Raw genomic sequence first — 19,780 nt, forward strand, 5'->3', positions numbered from 1 at the left:
TATTGCATATATCTTCTATTTTTTATATGTAGAGAACAAGGGCAGCCAGAGGGTAGATCATGATCTACCGGTGATCTACAGTGGGTGATTTGCAGTAGGTCAGCAGCAAGCTTTTCTACACAAGGCTGTTAATCGCTGTGTCTGCTTTGGGTTTCATCACAGAATTGAGATCCGAGCTCTACACAAAAATCTTTTCCTTTTCTGCTTTCTGCTACATAACCTGCTGCTGTGCTATAGCAGAATACTGTAATTATACAAGCAGGGAAATACCTTTTCTTTTGCTTTCAGAAATAATACCCCATTTTCCCCATTCTAAACCCACTCCTGCAAAGTGCTCTTAAAAAACAAAAGTGAAACTGGAGGATCTTGACGTCATCCACAGAACCTGTGAACAACTGTGAGTAAGGAGGAATCATGAACACACAATAAATGCCTCATGTGAAAAAGCTCTGACTCCTAACCCCTTAACAAGAGCAAGAAGTTTAGTCCCTCTAAATTAGACTACACTGCCTAACGAAGAAAGCTTAGGGAGAAATCAGGTGTGTATCTTTGGATGTTTCCCAGAGCTGGCCCAAGGGAAAGACAAGATGGTGCCTCTCCCCGCTCCATGTACGCAGGTTGACTGGTTGTGGAATTTTACTTCAACGCTGGCAATAGGACAGCATTTTCTGTTGCACTTGAGGGCAAGAGGCTAGTTTAGGGGGCTCAAGACAAGCTGTGTGGCACAAACAGGATGGTGCTGTAACACCTTGCTGCTACTTCCTACCCCTCAGCTTGAGGTGGCTGTCTCACTCTGCCTAATGGCAGGGCCAGTCCTGGGCCTTCCAGACAGAGGGCTTCTAGTGCTAGCACTCGGGAGGTGTGTGTAGCTGCTCTGTCTTTTTCCCCTCAGTGGATTTTCTGCATTAAGGGAAAAGATGGAAGAAGCAACCAGAAAACATGGGAGGGTCCATTCCCAAAATGGACTGCCATTGTAGGCACAGGCAGCCACCAAAACATTTGTTTCAGAGTAAGGCAAACTGATGAGACTAAAGGACAAGTAACTTGCCCAGGGACCTTAATACAAGACACAGGTGGGGTCTGAGCCTCAAAACACAAACACACTCCTTTGAACTAACAGTTCTCTCTCTCTTGTTCAGCAGCATCCTCCCAAACTCTCTTCCTATCACATCCCACATCCCCAGCACACAAGATCCACTCAGCTGAGTCACTCACTTCTCTCTCTCTCTCTCTCTCTCTCTCTCTCTCTCTCTCTCTCTCTCAGGATCACCCCCCAGACTTTCAGTCTCTCACATATACTGCACCCCAAACACACACACTGCTTTATCTCCCCTGACCCATTGGTCTCCCTCACCCTCTGTAGTCCTCCCCACCCCAGCCCTAGTCTCCCCCTTCTTTTCCTTCATCTCAGGTCAATCCCAACCCTCCTCACACCAGCCCCAATCTCCACAATTTCTCCTCTTGGTCTTTTGGGTCATCCCCAGCAATCCCCAATTTTCATGCGGCCATCCCCACCCCAAGCCTCCCACTGCTTACCAGCTAGCAGCAATGGGATTCATCTCTTCTTTCCTTCCTGTTTTTTTCCCCCCACTGGGGGCCAACACTTCACTCAAAAATGTTTAATTAAAATTAAAATGTAAAAATTAGGTATCAGCTGGGCACTCCACAGGTGCAAGAGAAGGGGGTGCAATGGAGGCAAATACATTCCACATGTCTTGAAATTAGAATTGATGGGGAGCTTCCTGACCTTTCCAGTGCCTGGCTACGGGCTTCTCCACACCGGGTTTTTATTCTGCTATTGAGACTGGTTACTCATGGAAGTTTGTGGGTCCTTTACATGACATCGTCAACCTCCAGGGTGTCTCCCATACTAAATGAACTATATCTCATTTTTTAAAAGATTGGAGATACGAGCTATCAAATTGCAGTGGGTTGAGTTCCCTCCTGAAAGGAAGAAATCCCTAGGGATGTTAGAGAATTCCGCCACGGACTCCAATGAGGCCGGATTCTTTAGAATCCCCCCCCCCCGGAGTCCATGGCGGAACGGAGCACTCCCCCCTACCACCCCATGAAATTTTCCCAGGACAGACCCTACCTGGCGTTGGCTGGTCCGGTCCGTCCTCTGCTCCGGTCTGTGGCCGCCATTTGCCTCCCTACTTTAGCTGTGATAGGCAGGGATACAAATAGCGTCTGCTAAGCCATTTGCGTCCCTGCCTTTTGCCATGATAGGCTATGTAAATATATACGTAGCCTATCACAGCTAACGCATGGACGCAAATGGCGGCCACTATGCCATTTGTGTCCCTGCGTTAGCCGTGATAGGCTACATATATATTTACGTAGCCTATCAGAAATGGCATAGCGGGCGCCATTTGTGTCCCTGCTCTTTGCCGTGATAGGCTACGTAAATATATACGTAGCCTATCACGGCTAATGCAGGGACGCAAATGGCGGCCGCTACACCGGATGCCATTTGCGGCCACAGCCCAGCAGTGGACAGAAGTCCGGCTGCAGCCGGGGAGGATTCCGGGGGGAGGGACGGATCGCCTCCCCCCCCCAGCGGACGCCCCCACCCGGAACAGGGTAAATAATCTGCCCATCCCTAGAAATCCCACAATAAGAGGAGCTAGACCACAGTGCTGTCTAGTGGCTGTATAATGAAACATATAGAACAACGCAGATAAGGGGGAAAAGCAGGGGCAGGGAAGCATGTGGGACTCTGTCACATGGAGCTTTTATCCTGCTATTGAGATGGCTGAATCATGGAAGTTTTGGGGCTCTTTACATGAAGCTGTGACCCTCCAGGGCGTCTCCTGCACTAAATGCCCTTTGTTCCATTTTTAAATAGATCGCAGATGAGCTATCAAATTACCCCGTTGTGTTCCTCTTGAGTTCCCTCCATGAAAAGAGAAAAAGCGGCAAGAAGAGGAGTGAGATCAATGAAAGATAATGGAAGATTCAGATACAGGGAGAAGGAGGGGGGAAAGGAAGCGCGTGAAAAAGGGAGTCGTGATCCTGCGTTTAAAATGGAAGCAGAAAGCCCCATTTTAAATGCAGGATTTTAGGCTGGTGTAGAAATGCTCTACCACTTGATCTTATCACTCTCCTGTTCTTATCTGTCACAAGTTCAGCTCCCAAAGCCACATGAAGGGACAGTTCTAGCTAACTTATGAGATCAATGACACTATCTGATTACAAAATACAAATCAATTGATCATGAAGATTCTGAGCTGTCCTTTGCCAGTCCTCAAATTCTACCTGTCCAGTGACTACTAGCTTAAGCATTATGGAGTGTGTTGGGTTTAAAGCAGGAGTGGAAAACCTTTTGTTCTGTCAAGTATTTTCTCATGAGTATTCTGTCATGGTCAAGATGTTGGTGATAAGCCAGCAGTGGGCAGGGCCAGGGCCTAGAGTTGGTGGGTCTCCCCTTTCTCTTTCTGCCACGTTCTTTTTTCTCGCCTCCTTCCCACACAGGGGGACCTGCAGAGAAGGGGTAGATTGCTTTTGCCAGAGATCTGAACTGATCACATGCACAATGCTTTTGAAATTAAGTCAAGGGGGTCATGAAATTAGACTGAAAGCCACATGTGGTCCTAAGATTGCAGGTTGCCTCCTTCTTGTTTAGAGTTTTTGTACTGACCTGGTTCGCATGTAATGACAACCCAAAGTATGGGTTGTTATTTCATATGAACCCTGCATAATGGTTTAACTATGGGTTGTTAACCACAAACAACCCAGAGTTCATAACTCAACAACAAATGATGGGTTCTCTTTCTGGGTTGGTCATGGTTGACAACCCATCGTTAAATCATAGTGCAGGGTTTGCATGTAATGACAACCCATGACTCAAAAACAACCCACGATTTAACCCATACTCAACCCAAACTCTGGCTTGTTGTTACGTGCAAACCAGGCCTTATTCTCTGTTTGGCTGCTTTGGCCAAAACAAGAAGTTTTCCTGACCCATGTATATCCTCTTTATGATGATGTTCTAACTAGTGACTGGCCTGTGTCCCAGAAACAGCTACTATCTAAGGCTGTAGAGAAATTCCTAAGTGCTCTGTACTCAAGACTGGCACACGTCATTTACAGGATGCCAAAGCAGCTGTTACCCAACTGGCTTTTGCGAAAGTCCTCGCATCTTCCTCACCTACTGTAAACTGCTGGTGTCAGCCTTAGAGCACAGCTGGGAGATGAACCCTGGGAGGCTGCTGCTATACAGTTCACATCGGAATCCTCAGAACAGCACTGTTTAGAAGGGCCTCTGAGCTTCCCCATTTAACTCTGTGGGCACGCACACATTCCATGGCCCAAGAGCCCATCTAGGGTTGCTGGGTGACCAGAAAAAATGGCATGCTCTGCTCCTCTACCTTTAACAGCAGCTTGAGAACTGGAGAAACTGGCAGGTGAAGCATTTCACCGTATGTAGATAAACATTGCTCCCTTTCTGCTAACATCTGCAGATCAAGATGGTGTTAAAGGCATGACTAGTAAAAAAAGAAGTTGGCAACCCTAACATAGGCTTTGGGGACATGGAAACTGTCAGTAAAGAGAAAGCAGCATCTTTTTCTTCCTGTTGGTTATTGGTCTTTCCTTCTACAGAAAGGGCCATCGATCACTGTAGCTGGAGTGAATACATATTAAGGAGACCAGAGATTTGTCTTGTTCAAAAAAGAAGAAGAGCTGCATAACTGTCTTCAGCAGTTCATTTTTCTGCTTGACTATCCTAAAGTTTTAGGGGAGTGGGAGATAAATCCAGATCTTTATTGCAGTGAAACATGTTCAGTTTTTTGTGCCTTTTTGGTTGTTGGTGACCACAACTGGTTGCTTTCCTCTGATCCTCTCCAGTTTGGAAAGGTATCTGAAGTGGGGCAACAAATCTATCATGTTGGTGCCTTTGTGCTTGGACCACCAGGGTAATTAAAGCCACAGGAGTACGGCTGCCAACTTTACGAATGGCCTCTGTAGCTATTCCTTGAACAAGTGTGATGTGCAGGATTTAGTAGGTGAAGCTTTTCAAGCCATACAGAAACTGCTGCTGATCAAGTTGCTGTTTTAAAGGCATTTTGCTGCAGAAACTGTCTGGCAAGCCTGTGCTGATGCGTTCATATTTAAAACATTCATATATCACCTTTTATCAAGTGATTTCAAGACAAGTAACAAACAAGTTAAAAACGTTTGATGTTCTACAAACTAGGTTAGAATTAAAATGGCCACAGTATATTCTGCTCTACCTCTGTGCCTTCAGTAGCAATCTGATACACAGATAGGTAGTAAAAGAAGCTTTTTCTAGCATTAGCATGGAAATAAGTGGTGGAAAAGCATCACCTCCCTATATTCCTGTGTGTCTGGTTGTTCTTAACATCACAGGGCTGAAACTTTTTGTTTGTTTGCTTTTAAGCTAGCAACCTAGTTAGAATATTTAGAATGGGATGGATAACTTGTGGCCTTCCAGATGTTGCTGGACTTCAACTCCCATCAACCCCAGCCACTATGGCCAGTGGTCAGGGACGATGGGAGCTGTAGTCTAGCAACATCTGGAGGACCACAAATTAACCACCCCTGATTTAGAGGGCTGCTATGCTATCTCCAAAGCTTCTGCTACAGGTTACAACACTGAACGGACAGCCACAAGTGTTGTGAAAGAGGCCTCTTATACGACACAGGTAAGAAGGAACTACAGAGCAACCCATGGCTACTAAAGGAATACAAGAAATGTGTCCATCCCACTGTAGAGATGGCACTTTTTTTCTGTCCCTTTAACACAGGGGTGGGCAGTTTGTGGCCTTCCAGATGTTTTGGCCACCAATGCCATCAGGCCTAGCCAGCATAGACACACATGACCTGTTTGCATGATCAAACAGGCCACAGTGGCTTAAATAAGCCACAGTGACTTGTTTAAATCAGTGGCATGTGCCAGTGCATACTGGCACCATTAGCCTAATTACCAGCTTGGGTGCGACTTGTCTTGTCCAAATCCTGGCAGCATGGCTTGTTGGAGGGGAAAACAACCTTCAAATAACCCAACAGAAGCCCATGGGTTATTTGAGGGTTTTTCCCCCCTCCAACAAGCCATGCTGCCTGGGTTTGGACAACACAACAGGCTGTGCCTGGATGGGTAATTAAGCCAATGTTGCCTGACACACACTGGCACATGCCACCGATTTAAACAAGCCATCGTGTGTACTTTTGATTGTGCAAACTGGGTCACAGCTTTCCCCTTGTTTCTTTAGACCAGAAGTTCTGGATTTCCCCTGCAGTTGCCAGTACAAAATCTCTTGCTTAAGAAAAGAGATGTCAGGAGCAATAGCAGCAGGAAGCCTGCAGAGGGGAACAAACAGTTGGCTAAGAGGTAGGTTTCTTGCTCTTTACTGCACCTGGTTGCCTAATTGCACTGTTTCTCAGAAGAGAAAGAGCTGGACAAAGCTTATACATAAATACACAGTCTTTCTTTCTCCCTACAACAATTGTCTAGGATGAACAGCTTTGAGGTGTTTGAGTCTAGATTGCCATTTGTTTTTTGTTTTTTTTACCGCCCCATCTCCTGCTGCTGCTGCTGTGCCTTTAACTCCTGTGGCCTTCCAGGTGGACTGCAATTCCTATCAAGCTTGACTATACACTGTACTGGCTGGGGCTGATGGGAGTTGGAGTCCAACAACATGGGGAGAGCTACAGGTTCCCCACCCACTGCTTTAACAGTGACTCAGCCTGCAGTTATTAACTGCAGATGATGCTCTTCTTCATGCTATGAACATCTTCATCTGCTGATTTCTGCAGATCGAGCTGCTGTTAAAGGTGCAGGAGCAGAAAAGGCTGTTGTACCCAATCCTAGTTTGAGCTATGGGGAAAGCTTATACATAAATAAATGTGAATAAATAAACTTGTGCAGCAGTTCCATGTTCCAACAAGAGGACATACGTTGTCACCCTAGCAGCAGTCATTTCATCAGGCTGTAGCAGTGGGAGAAAAGGAAAGCAGGGCCCTTCCATGAACTCTGCTGAAAGACCAGCTGCCTTCTTCTCCTTCATTTGTCACCTAGTAGTAGCTGTTCCATCAGGCAACTGAACTGTGTCCATCCCAGATGGTTGTTTCAAGAACTGTAACTTGAAGAACTGATGTCTAAATTTGCTTTTTTCCTCCTCCCTTCCTATGTCTTTTTCCTTTTGTGCTGTGTCTTTTAGATTGCAAGTCTCAGCAGAAAGGCTGTCTTATTAATCTTTGTAAGCCGCTTTGAGACTCTTTTTAGCTGAAGAGAGGGGTAAAAACACTTCAAATAAAATAAAATAAAGTGACACATCTAGACTGACCCCATTTTAAACAGGGTGCAGCTAACTTGGTTGAATATTTGATACACCATGGAAGCTCATACCCTCTAACCTTCTATTTCCACCAAGAAGTCAGAGAAATTTCAGCCCTCATAGATTTCATTGATTTCAGTGGAGGGGAGCTTAGCATGTGCTTAGCTGTGGGACCTAAAGCAGCTTTACTCCCTTCTGCCAGACTGATTTGTGCCCATAGCTTTATGTTATCTTCTGCAATCAAATGGGTGGGTTTCTTTCTTCCCCCCGTCCTTCCTTAGCTTCACTGGAAACACCAACTGATTTCAATGGAGCTTACTTGCTGGTAAGTGGGGCTTTAAGATTACATTCTGTCCCCTTTCAAATGATGGATGAAACCTGCACCATTTAAAATGCCATTACTCAAAATGCTATCGCCCAGGAAGTGGAAAACATGGTATGAACAGTGGCTATGGGAAACTTGGGTATGGGTGCCAAGTGGCATATCTACTACTGCCATCTTTGGCAAATGGAAGTGTTTCCGCCTTTCTGCCCTATTGCCCAGAAAGAAGGCATCCATTGTCCTTTTGGGGGGTGGGGTGGGCTAGTGGCTGGTGGGTGGCTGTCTTTCATTGGCAGCGGAATGGCTCGCAATGGCTGACAGCACAATTTGCATTCATGGTGATCGGGGATGGGACCAGATCCCATCTCCTAGTAATGGCAGTTGAATCAGATGCCTGATGTATTAGGGAAGTATGTTTGTGTGTGAAGCAACAGCATCCGAAGCGCGCATGGAGCCATCTTCCCAGGGCCTAGAGCGTAGTTACTTCATTTCTCTCTCTCAATGCAGTAATACATGCAGGAGGAGTTGCCTTTGGGTGGTTTTAATCAAAAGCTCCTTGTTCCTTTGAACTGTGGGTCTCCATGCCTCTCATAAACCACACGCTTGTTTATGGGAATGTCCGATTGTTTAAGGGCCTGTTCTCACTAGGACCGCTAAAAGAATGTAAAAACAGCAGAAGCTTTCAATGGCTTGACACAGCAGTTGGTGCCCATGCTGTTTAATGTGCTTTTATGCTATTTAATGTGGTGCTGGCTGACCTCCATTTGGTTTGTGATGAGCCAACATGCATATCACTGGCTGGTTTTTACTAGTGCTCAGATCCTGGAAATTGCATCTGCCATCTGGGTGAAACTGGCATGATTCTGGATTATGATGTTGGACAGGGCCAGCCCTACAGTTAGGCCCAGTGAAGCAACTGCCTGAGGCAGCAGATGCAGGTGGGGGAGGGGGCAGCCGTGGCAGCCCACTAGCTGTTCCTCCCGAGAACCTGGCCATTCCCCTCTCTTGGAGGACAAAGTTCTACATGCCACACAGCCTGCTCCGCGCTCTAAGCTAGCCTGCTGGCCTCAGGTGTGATGGAGGATGCTATCCCATTGCCAGTCAACTGCCAGTCCAGTTGGCTTCTGTACATGAAAGGGGTCTGTGTGCCATCTTGTCCTGTGCCTCAGGCAGCAAAGTGTCTTGGGCCAGCCCTGATGCCAGATCTGTTGGGCTGCCCATGGTGATTTCTTGCACTGTTTCTTATGTCTATTCGCCTCCTAGATCAGTATCTCACTCAGGCCAGAGAACAGGAGCAAGGAGGCCATACCCCTTCCCACCTCCCTCTTATTTACTTCTTCTCACTTCCAGGTTCTCACTCAGAACCAGCTGTGGGTGGAAGCTCCAGACTGACGTAGTGATTGTCCTGGAAGGGAAGCAGGGGAAAGACATGGGTGGGGGGAATTTATATGAGTGGCTATCAACAAAAGATGCCTTTTATCTACTAGAAGAGCATGCATGAGTAGTGAGTCAACTGGTGGTTGTCCATTAACTGGATCTGGCTCCTGGGCCACCAGCTGTCTACTGCCAATCCAGATCCTTTCCCTTTATTTATGTTTTTAGTTCTTGGGATCATTGCAGTGTTGTGCACTGTCCCTCTGCTGAATTGTATTTTGTTTCTCTCCAGAGTGGCAAGTTCAACCCTCTGTTTTCCACATTGGCCAGCTAGCAAGCCTGCAACCAGGACATGAAGGCAATGCACCTCTCATGTCATTGCCTCCAGCAACAGGTATTCAGAAGCATAATTGCTTCTGGACCAGGAGGTTCCATTTATTTATTATGGCTAATCACCTTGTGAGTTTCAGGCTTTGGGATGCTGCTGACCTGGCAACACTAGGGAGGAGACCTTGTGGAAATGGGATGGTAAGTAAGAGTTATGCAGTCTAATCTTATACCTGTTTATTCAGAAGCAAGCCACGCTGAGTTCTCTGAGACTTATTCACAGGTGTGTATAGGACTGCAGCCCTAGTCTGCAAGAGCCTGCAGTACAACAGGAAGCAACCTTGATGGGTGTTTCAGTGCCTGTTAAAAACTACTCTGTTTACCCAGCCACCTGCTGATTTTAATAACTCGCTTAGGAGATAGTTTTGTTTTGTATTTCATTTGTATTTTATTGTATTATTTAATCTTTGTATTTTATTTTAATTGTTGCTTTAGGGTACAATCCTATGCATGTTTAGACATTAAAAAGTCCTACAACCCCCAGCATTCCCCATCCAGCTATTGTGCCCTTAAAGAAATTTGTACACCACCCTGTGATTTGGTAATGAAGGGTGGTATATTAATATTAATAATAATATGTCTGCCACTCCTAGGTGCATTTTGTAGCCACCAAGAGAAAGATTGTTTACCTCTCCACATTCAGCATGCTGTCCCCCTTGACATGTTTTCATTTATTTGCTTGAACAAAGTGAAGACCTGGTTAAACACATTTGACATTTTCTGCTTGTTGGTATGAAATTAATAATAAAACTAATTATTAACTAAAATCTAATAAAACTTAGCGTTCATGCCAAAGACGTAACACCACATGTCACATTCAACAAGTAGTTTGATTCACCAAACTCCCCCTAATGGCCTTGTTTGCTAAATTAAAAGAGGAGGAGAAAAAGAACATTAAATTTCAGTGCCCCTTTTCACAGCAGCTGACATGTATGAAAAATAGAAAACCATGAATTTTTTTTGCTAATCTGGAGAAACAGAAGACTATAAATCTTCTACAAAGACGGAAGTGAAAGAACCAAAAGAAAACAACTCAAATGATTTTCAATCAATTTAATTGCTTTAAATACCCTCCCCATAAATAATAATTTTTTCCATAGCAATTACATGATTCAGTTATGAATCCCAGTTACCAATAGTGATTTCTCCACTCTTTCAGAATAAAAATAAATAAAATACAGTTAATTAGTGGCATAATAGCTGTCATCCATGGCGGGGGGACTGTTCCCTTCTCATAATTCTCCCTCTCCCTCACCCCAATCATCTTCCCTGATGCCTCAGAGTCCCCACCAACTACAAACAATGTAAATCAGTGCTTAATATACAGTATGAGGCAAAACTCTTCCATGGACTAGCTGGGGAACTTCATGCGGCCACAGGCTTAACAGGCAAAAAAGTATCTTTTTGTGTTACTGCTGCTGTAGCTGAGCGTGCACAGGAAGAGAACAGGGGGGTTCCTATGAAGTCACTCCCTTTCACATTCCGTCTTTACCAGCTTGCATACATACTGTAGCACTCAAATTCTGCAGTAGAAGAAATCAGTAGGGGACAATACAAAATACTGCAATGGAAGTAATCAGTGTGGTGCAATACACATATGAACACCCATGCATCTACCTCCAGAGCATCTCCACCAGCTGCAACAGGGCCCAAGGCTGGCCGATTGCTCTCCACACCTCATACTGGATAGGAAATACTTTACCTCCCTGTCCAACTGCTTGTTAAATCAATACATTCTTATCTCTTAAATGAGACATTGGGGGGATATTTAACTGCGGGGGCTGAAGGCAAACAGAGACTTGGCTGGATCTGGAAACTTGGCTGGCTGCATGTTTTATAGGAATGCCAGCTAAAAGCAGGGTTTTAGCTATAATAGTGTTGGGTCTGGAAAACAGTAAAGATGTCCCTATCCCACATCGGATTAGCCTCCAATGATGCCCCCAAATGATATCCGATCCATTCCCAGACCGTGCCCAGGAGATGTTTACTGGGCTTGCAATACCAGTGCCAATGGGTGGCATGTACTGGGTTGATGAGACCAGGGGACTGTCTTCATGGGGGGATTTCCTGAGGATTGGGAGCGTTTTGAGGTTGTTACAGCACATGACATTGTGGCCAGTGCACTGCCAACCACCAGCTTCCATCTTGAAAAGCCGCATTATTGGAAAGTCATTTTACTCCGTTTTTTACAGTTAAGGTGGTTCTTAACTGTAAAAAACTGCATGGCTGCAGCATGCCATGTTCTTCCACATTAACTCCTGGGCGTGCCTTTGTGACCTGGCAGTGATGTGGTCAAGGAGTGGGACTGCCCCTTCCCCTGGCATTCACTCATTTTCCCCACTGGCACTACTATCCCCAGGGAGAGTAACTAGAGTAACTAGCCTGCCTTTCTGACTCATCAGAGTGCTTTTGCACTCTTTTGAGCTTTCAGAATCACACTGCACTTCCTTTTCGCCAGTGGGAGTAACTAGCCTCCCTTTCCCCATAGAGAGCCATCATTATGTGCTTCTCTGATGTTTGCGTTACTTTGCTTTTCTTACATTTGCATTACATCAGTGCCTGTCCGTTACTTCAGAGCTATATCTCCGTGACAGTTTGCTGTAATGGGGAAATATTGGGGTGGTGGTGTGGGGTGCTCTCATGGGGAGGTTTCAGATGCTGAACTGGATAATTTGGGATTATGGCTTCTTCGTGGAAAAGTGAGTGAACAGGGAGCGTATACTTTTTCCTTTGGCATTAAACAAATGCACATTAGGGCTTTCTCACAGTAGCGATCTACTGAGGTATCTGGATCACGGGAGCAGAGAAGCCTGTCACTGCGAGCAGGGAGAAGTGGCCAGAGAAGAAGAAAGGGGAGGTGAAGCTAGAACTCCCTGACTATTTCCTGGAATGGAGCTTATTTGTGCTGGTGGGGTGTTTTCATGGGGAGTGAGTATCTAGCCTGCCTTTTGTCATTCGTAAGAGTGCTACAGTGCTGCTTCTAGCCTTTAGAATTGTGAATTAGTTACTTTCCATTCATAATAATGTAGTAGCTAGGGGGAGCCTGGACAGGTGCGGGAAACAAGTCTCTCTCATTGGTTGAACAGCCCCTGCCAGGTTGATAATGTTCAGTTCTATTCCACCCACCTGACCTGGAAGTTGATTCCAAGCGCTGTGTGACCTGTGAAAAGCAGGGTTTTAGGTACAGTATACTCCGCTTGTCTGGCTTTGTGTGTCCCTGATGGACCAAAGCTGATTTCCTGAAAATGCATAGAATACTCTGATGTGCTTCTCCTTCTGTTGTCAGGTAGGTGGCCCCCAGGCGTCAGGTGCCTTGGCCATTTCTCTTCTGGAGACATGGTAGGCAGCAGCGCTCTTTGTGTCCGCTGCTCACAGAACAAGCATGACACACAGCCCTCCGGCATAACCTGAGAGAGGAAGAGAGAGAGAGAGAGAGAACAGGTGGCCAATTTGTTAATGATGGCTGATATAGTTATCAGATTCCCAACATGTTCTCATCTGATCTAAAGGAAGTTACACACTCATGACTGACAGGGCCGGCCCTACCATTAGGCAGAGTGAAGCTGTCACAAGGTGTTGGAGGAGAGATCTGTGTACCATGCAGCCTTTCCTAAATTAGCCTGCTGCCTTCACATGCAGGAGAGGATGCTGTCCCGTCATCAGTGTTAAAGACAGATTCATCTGCTAGTCCAGTATGCTGCTGTACATGGAATAGGAGGCAGTGCCATCTTGTTCTTTCCCTCAGGCAGCAACATGTCTTGGGCTGGCCCTGATGACTGATAATCAGGCTGAAGCTCATCAGTTTGGTTACCTATTTATTCTAACTCACAGGATGGCAAAGAGACTAAGGGTGCAATCCTGCAACTCCCTACAAAATTATCCAAAAGTCCTACAACTCCCAGCATCCTCCAGCCATCATAGACAATGGGCTCTGTAAGAGCACAATCCTATGCACGTTTACGTATGCATTTCTATTATAGTTGGTGGGATTTACTCCCTTCTAAATGTGCGTAAGATTCCAGCATAAATCCCAGTGGATTTAGTGGGGCTTTTTCCGAGTAAGGATGCATAAGAACAGGCTGCATAACAGGAGACATTCCTCAGAGTGACAGCAAGGATGTTTTAAGAATGCTTTTAACAGTCTGCAATGCATTACTTCAAAATATTGCCAGTGTGGTACAATAAATGGAAGAAGATCAACATCTGACAATCAAAGGCACATGCAAGTCAATGTGTCTTCTCGCCATTCGGTTTACAGATGCGGGGAAAGGACAATTTGAGTGTCTCTTGTGAAAATGATGTGGGGCTTCTCTACACCAGGCTTTTATCCCACACTTTTACTGGGGTTTCTGCTTCTGGATTCTTTGCGGGATTACGATCAGTTCCATCACATGTGCTTCCCCCTTTTTTTCCAGGGGTTTCATTTCTCTGCAAGTTCTATATGTTTCATACTACAGTAACTAGATGGTGCTGTGATATAGTAGGATTCCAAAAATTCAGCAGCCCTTGGAGCACAATTTAAATTTATTACCGCATTTTCCTCGATCTTAAAAAAAAGCCAGGATAAAGGTTATAAAGCACAGGTGAGGTCCTGGAGGTTGATGACATCGTGTAAAGGACCTGTACACATCCATGAATGACCAATCACAAGCACACAATAAAGGCCTCGTGTCGAGAAGCTTCTTATTTTAAGCAGCCTCAACACCACAATCCATTTCCAACTTCTAGAAACAGCACAGGCAACAACTCCCCCACACAACATAACAACAACAACAAAATGCTCATGATCCCACCCAGACTGTGGGTTGTATCCAATGTTAGTCTAACTTAAGTCTCATTCATTTCAATGGGTCTACTCTAAATAGGAGTAACACTGGATACAACCCACAGAAATCAAGACTGAAAGAACATAGGCTTCTTTGCACAAAAAGTGGCTCGGGGATCTGTTGTGGAAGCTGCTTCATCCAAGCACTTTCCACAAAACCCACTTCCCTAAATCATTTACAGAGATTTAGTAAATTATTGTAGCTTTAGGTCAGGGGAAGACATCCTGGTGCCCTCCAGATGTTTTGAACTACAACTCCCATAAGCCCCAGCCAGCACGGCCAATGGCCAGGGATTCTGGAATTATAGTCCAAAACTTCTGGAGGGCATCAGGTTGCCTGTCCTCTGTTTTAGATCCATGATATCCCCCTTTCTGCACTGGTTGGTGTTCAGCATGATATACGATCATTCTCTAGTGCAGCCTTCCCTAACCTGGTGCCCATCAGATGTGCTGGACAGGAACTCACATCATTCCTAGCCAGCATGATCAATGCCACGTTGACTGGGAAGGAAGTCAGTTCCAGTCCAGCACATCTGGAGGGCTGAGAATGAAGTCATATCCAGTTCAGCACATCTGGTTGGGGAAGGCTGATCTAGTTTTTGGTGATTCTGTTCCAGTTGAGCTGGGTGGAGGAAATCGGCTTCCTCCATCCTTCCCTACAAAGCAGGAGATTCACAACATTATCACAAGCTATTTCTTGTCCACCCAGTGTTTAATCCAAGGGGACTGCGCATCCAGAGAAACCAAAGGCATTATCAGGGCTGTCTCAGTAATTTCTCCAGCCCCTGCTCCCAGAAGCTGACAAAATCATTCTGTTTTGGAAGTAGCTTGTCTCATCGGCTGTGGTGGAAGCTGCAATGAGATCAATGCTACAGCAATAGCCCTGACTGCAGACATGGTTGCTTTTCATGTGTGTTAACAGCTCCTTTGGAATTGTGACCATTTAACAAGGCGCTCAGTTATCCTCAGCAATAACTGAAGCGGGAAAAGAGTTACTGAATATTCTGGGGCTCTCCTTCCGTGCATTTAATTAATTCAGCCCTTGGGTTTCCTGCTTGACCCTATGAAGAAGCCTGTGGTTGTTGTTGTTGTTATTATTTTCTGGTAAGAAAAAGGATGGAAGAAGTGGTGGGAAAACATGGGAGGGTGGCCAGTGGAAGACAACATCATTCGAACCCCTCTAAAATCCCATGTTTGAGACACAGTGATTGCAGGATAAAAGGCACCCAGCCTATGCTTCATGAGATATTTCCCACTTCACTTCAGCTCTTAACACCCTGCCCGCTTGTGAAAACCTCAAAGTCTTGTTTTGAGTCTGGACTTCCCTTTTCTGCAGCTGCTGTTTACTGGCAAAGAGTCTCCACCGAAGCTTCCTAGCTGTAGAATTAGTGTGGTGCAGCAGCAGCTGGGCCAAACTAGGTAAGGCACTGGAGATCCCTGATTAGATCTTCCATCTCTTTAATAGGATTTTTTTTTTTTAAGAACCTATGCAGCTCTCTCCACACCCCTCCCCCCCAACAATATTGGATCAGGACCACAGCACGGGAGGTGGGGAGCGGTTAACATTCGGCTTGGTTTTCTGCACCACTTATCCAGCCACAAAGCTATTTGCCCCGTTACAGAAAACATATCAGTAACTTCCCATCAGGGAAAATGTCTGTGTTATTGACAGTGTCATCCTAGACATGTCTACTCAAGCCAAGACAGACATGACTTTAAATCCATATCCAGCAGTCTTTTTTCTCTCTTCATGTTTACTCTAGAGTAGGCACAAGGCCCCCAACTTGCATTCAGCCCATAGCTGGGTGAAGGAAAGGGTAAAGCCCCCCTACCCCTGTGTGGGTTCTGATCAGGATCAGGCATCCTGCAACTACTCTAAAATAAAAACTCAAAAAAGATGTAGTGGCTAGATTTAAAGTCATGTCTGTTTTGGCCTTGAAAACCAAGCCCTGTTGATTTCAATGGGACACTCTCAGATAAGTGGGATTGCAGCCTAAGGATGCTTCCATATGAAGCTTTTACTGAGCAATCACAGCTCTGCCCTGAGGTTCCCACATGCAAAAGGGCGTTCTGGGTGTGCCATGTTGAATCCTTTGATGCTGTGACATGTCTTTACCTTTGGACTTCAGGCTGACAAAAGAGAATCGCAATCTGCTCCCCTGTTGGTATTGGCTTCCCAGCTGGCCTACCTGATTCTCTTTTCCCATATGCAGCAGAATCCAATGTAGGAAAAAACAGGGAGGAGTTTTCTCCCTGAAATGGAGGCCCTGGAAATCGTTCTGTTCCCTTTGCCTGTGCCCCATTTCTCCAAACACACCTGTTCCTTCCACAAACAAACACCTGGACACATTACCTGCACTGGTATCGGCGTGAAATGAGCCTGAAATCCTTTTTGCACTGGACACATACTCCGGAGTTCTGAGGAGCTGAACACACTGCAGGGGAGGCAATGCCTTCGGTTTTCTGCCACAGGGCATCCTTTTCCCTGAAAGAGGAGGAGGAGGGCAGACAGCAAAGGAAGATCATTCTTTTCCTAGCTCAACAAGCAGCTAATGAGCACTAGTCTGAGACAAAGCTGATGGAAACTCTTTAGAATCAGAGTTGGAATGTGCCCTCAAAGGTCATCTACCCCAACCCACTGCCAAATCTGGAAATCCACTTCTACAACATCCTTGATAGATGGCCATCCAGCTGCTGCGCAAAAGCCTCTAAGGAAGGAGGGTCCACCACTTCCTGAGGCAGTCCAGTCTACCTTCCAACAGCTCATACTGTCAGAAAATTCTTCCTAATTTTCATCCAAATCCCATCTCTTGTCATTCAAACTGCATTGCTGTGGCTCCTATCCTTGGAAATAACAAAGAACAAATTTGTTCTGTCATTTCTGTGACTGCCCTTTGAATATTGGAAGGTGGCTATCATGTCTCCTCTGCATCGTCTCTTCTCCAGACTAAGCATAGCCATGCCTTTTCTCATAGGGTGAGGGGCACTTAATGAGGATCTAGCCAAATCCTTTGCATTGAGGCAGAATTTGCTAGGCTTTTAATCCATCCCAAATGACAGCATATCCAGCTCATTTAAAACCTTCAAGGAAGGTGACTGTACATTTTCTCTAAGCAACATTTCATTTCTCAATTTATATTTCATTTCTCACAATGACTAATTAGAAAGCTTTCCCTGTGATTGAACTGATGACATCTCCTTTTTCTGCAGCTTACTTTCATCCATTTCTTCTTGATATCAGTATCAAGTAATATTAGGGCTGAACAATTGTTTTTTATCTTCACTGTGGGCAATTCTCAGAGGTTTGAAACATTAGGGGGCTGCTGGTTTCTACTCTTTGGTAATTGTGAAAAGGCTGTGTGCAACACACATTTGACACACTCGTGATGAGTGTGCACAAGCAGCTGGTTCTGGGTCAAGCGGTCATCCTTCACATTTGCTCGGTGCCCTTTTTCACACAGCCAGGGTGCTGCGAAGCAGCAAAACCAATGCCTGTGCTGGGCCCCCATTACAAAAAGAGTGGGGAAATGTACCTTGACCTTGGAGAACGGAAGATGGAGATGGTATTGCATTCCATTGCATGTGCTCATGGATATATTGGACGTTGCATACAATGGCTATAAAGGTTCCATTCCAAGACATTGGGAAACAAAAAGGATGGGACATTTGTAACGTAATTTGCTCTTCTAAGACATATCTGTGAAATAGCTGGTGTGTGGGTCCCTGAGCTGGATCAGGACTGTGGCGTTGGGGGAGGGGGCTTTATTCTTTTGCTGCCAACCCCGTCTTGAGTAGAATCATCCCTGCCCTGCACTGGCTATTTGTTAAAGAGAAACCAATGACACAAGTGCAGACTACATGGCAAGTCTAGTTTGGCCCTTAGTTTGGCCACTGTATAGCCACTGGGCAGCACAAGTGTTGCTGACCAATTTCATCTGGGGATTTGTCTAGTGATATTGCTTATACAACATTCGTAGTGATGTGATCTACCCATGCCCAATTCGTGTATCTTCCAGCTGAGTATCTCCACAGCTTCCATGAGCTATTTCAAGTGTTGCGGGAGAGCCAGGACTCACAGGGTCAAAGCACTGGGACCTTTTGATTAGCAGGGACAGCGACACCATCTGCCACCCTCCTCAGGCTTCCCAGTTCCCTCTGAGCTTAGCTTACAATACTCCTCATAGTAGCTGGGAGTGGGAGTGCAGGGCGGGGCAGATTTTCTCAGCATCAGTACATTGTTGAGAGCTATCCCTGTTGTAACACAAACATGAAGTATTGGTCTTGGTCTTGAATGGGCAATTAAGGCCCATTAGCTTTACAGAAGACCTGCTCCTGGTGGAGACGAAAACTGCTAGAGCTGGATCAACACAGCTGGCAGCATTTCTGGACTCTCTTTGGGGGTGCGGCTATAGGGACTGTCACGATGAGCGCCTGCACTTCCAAATTTACCATTACACCACTGGCCATAATTTCAGATACATCTGAAGAGCCTACAAGAGGAATAAGAGAGATGGGTTAGTACTAATGTAAAGAGTCCTGCTGGCCTCTATCTCATCTAGTGCGCTTTGATCTTTGGGTTGGTGGTGCTCCATCTCCAAGTAGGAGTTTTTGACGCCAGCAGCATAGGAGGACAATACACCCTTTCTCCCCCGCTCCTCTTGGACTCTCTTCACTCACCGAAGCAACTCCAGCAGCTTTCCTTTCATACTGCAGATGAGCTCCCCCTGTTCTGACAGCTCCCCTTTGTACTTGTTCTCCATTTCCTTTGATTCTTGGCGGCTTTTCTTCAGCAAAAGTTGCAACTGCTCTTTTTCCTGCTGAGACCTAAGCAGCGGGGAGAGGAACTCTTGAAGCCCTACTACATACGTTGCTGGCATATCTTGTTTTTATAGCACTAACTGTCCTGGCTTCTTCCAAAGAATCCTGGGAATTTTAGTTAGGTAGAGTGCCATTAGAAATACCTCCCCCACCATAGAACTACAATCCCCAAGGTTTACAAGGAAGAGGAAATTATTGTTAAACCAGTTTAAGCCTGTAGTGCAAGATACCTCTGAATTGTGGAGTCTCTCCTAGTGCTCTGGGCTGCCTGGTGCTCATCACCATGGACTTTGCGTACAGTGCATGTGTCAGGATCCACCCCATTACAATTGGTCGAACAGTGACTATACAGAAAGAGTCAACAGCGACTATATAGAAAGAGTCAATTACCAAGTGCCCCTTCTTTCACCCACACTCAATTTTTTAAAATTTATTTATTGCATTTCTATACCGCCCCATAGCCGAAGCTCTTTGGGCAGTTTATAGAAGGTAAATGGCACACTACCCTTGGGAGTTATCCCACAGTTCATGACACAATTATCAATAACTGGCTGGAGACTGCTCTTTGCTAGTAAGTTGCCCCATCCTCCAATAAGGTACCTTGCCAACTGCTCCTGGTTAAAGGATATGCACTTGGTCCAGAACACACGACTTGCCCAACAACAATCCTATACTTGTGCCCCTGGAAGTGAGCCCCATTGAACTCAATGGAGCTTATGTCTGAGTGGACATACAGAAGATTACACCATTGCTGTG

At 45.6% G+C, this 19,780-nt stretch overlaps 1 protein-coding gene across 4 annotated transcripts in view; it reads right to left on the reverse strand.

Moving 5' to 3' along the window:
* Positions 1–9,802: 9,802 nt before the first annotated feature.
* The window catches only part of RUFY4 (RUN and FYVE domain containing 4), a 35,372-nt gene continuing 25,394 nt past the window's right edge, over positions 9,803–19,780 (reverse strand). For 2 of the 4 annotated variants that reach the window (XM_084806276.1, XM_084806287.1), the window contains 3 exons: positions 18,884–19,030; positions 16,560–16,691; positions 9,803–12,788 (listed from right to left, as the gene is read on the reverse strand). In XM_084806276.1, coding sequence (XP_084662402.1) covers positions 12,686–12,788; positions 16,560–16,691; positions 18,884–19,030 — 382 coding nt within the window. In that variant the 3' untranslated portion in view covers positions 9,803–12,685. Of the gene's footprint in view, positions 12,789–16,559; positions 16,692–18,583; positions 18,697–18,883; positions 19,031–19,780 lie in introns of those variants that run through there. The other 2 variants (XM_084806306.1, XM_084806297.1) reach the window with 2 other exon arrangements.

The sequence above is a fragment of the Heloderma suspectum genome, chromosome 1 (assembly GCF_057233095.1).
Source record: "Heloderma suspectum isolate Gila_16-S chromosome 1, 16-S_ref, whole genome shotgun sequence".
Lineage (NCBI taxonomy): Eukaryota > Metazoa > Chordata > Lepidosauria > Squamata > Helodermatidae > Heloderma > Heloderma suspectum.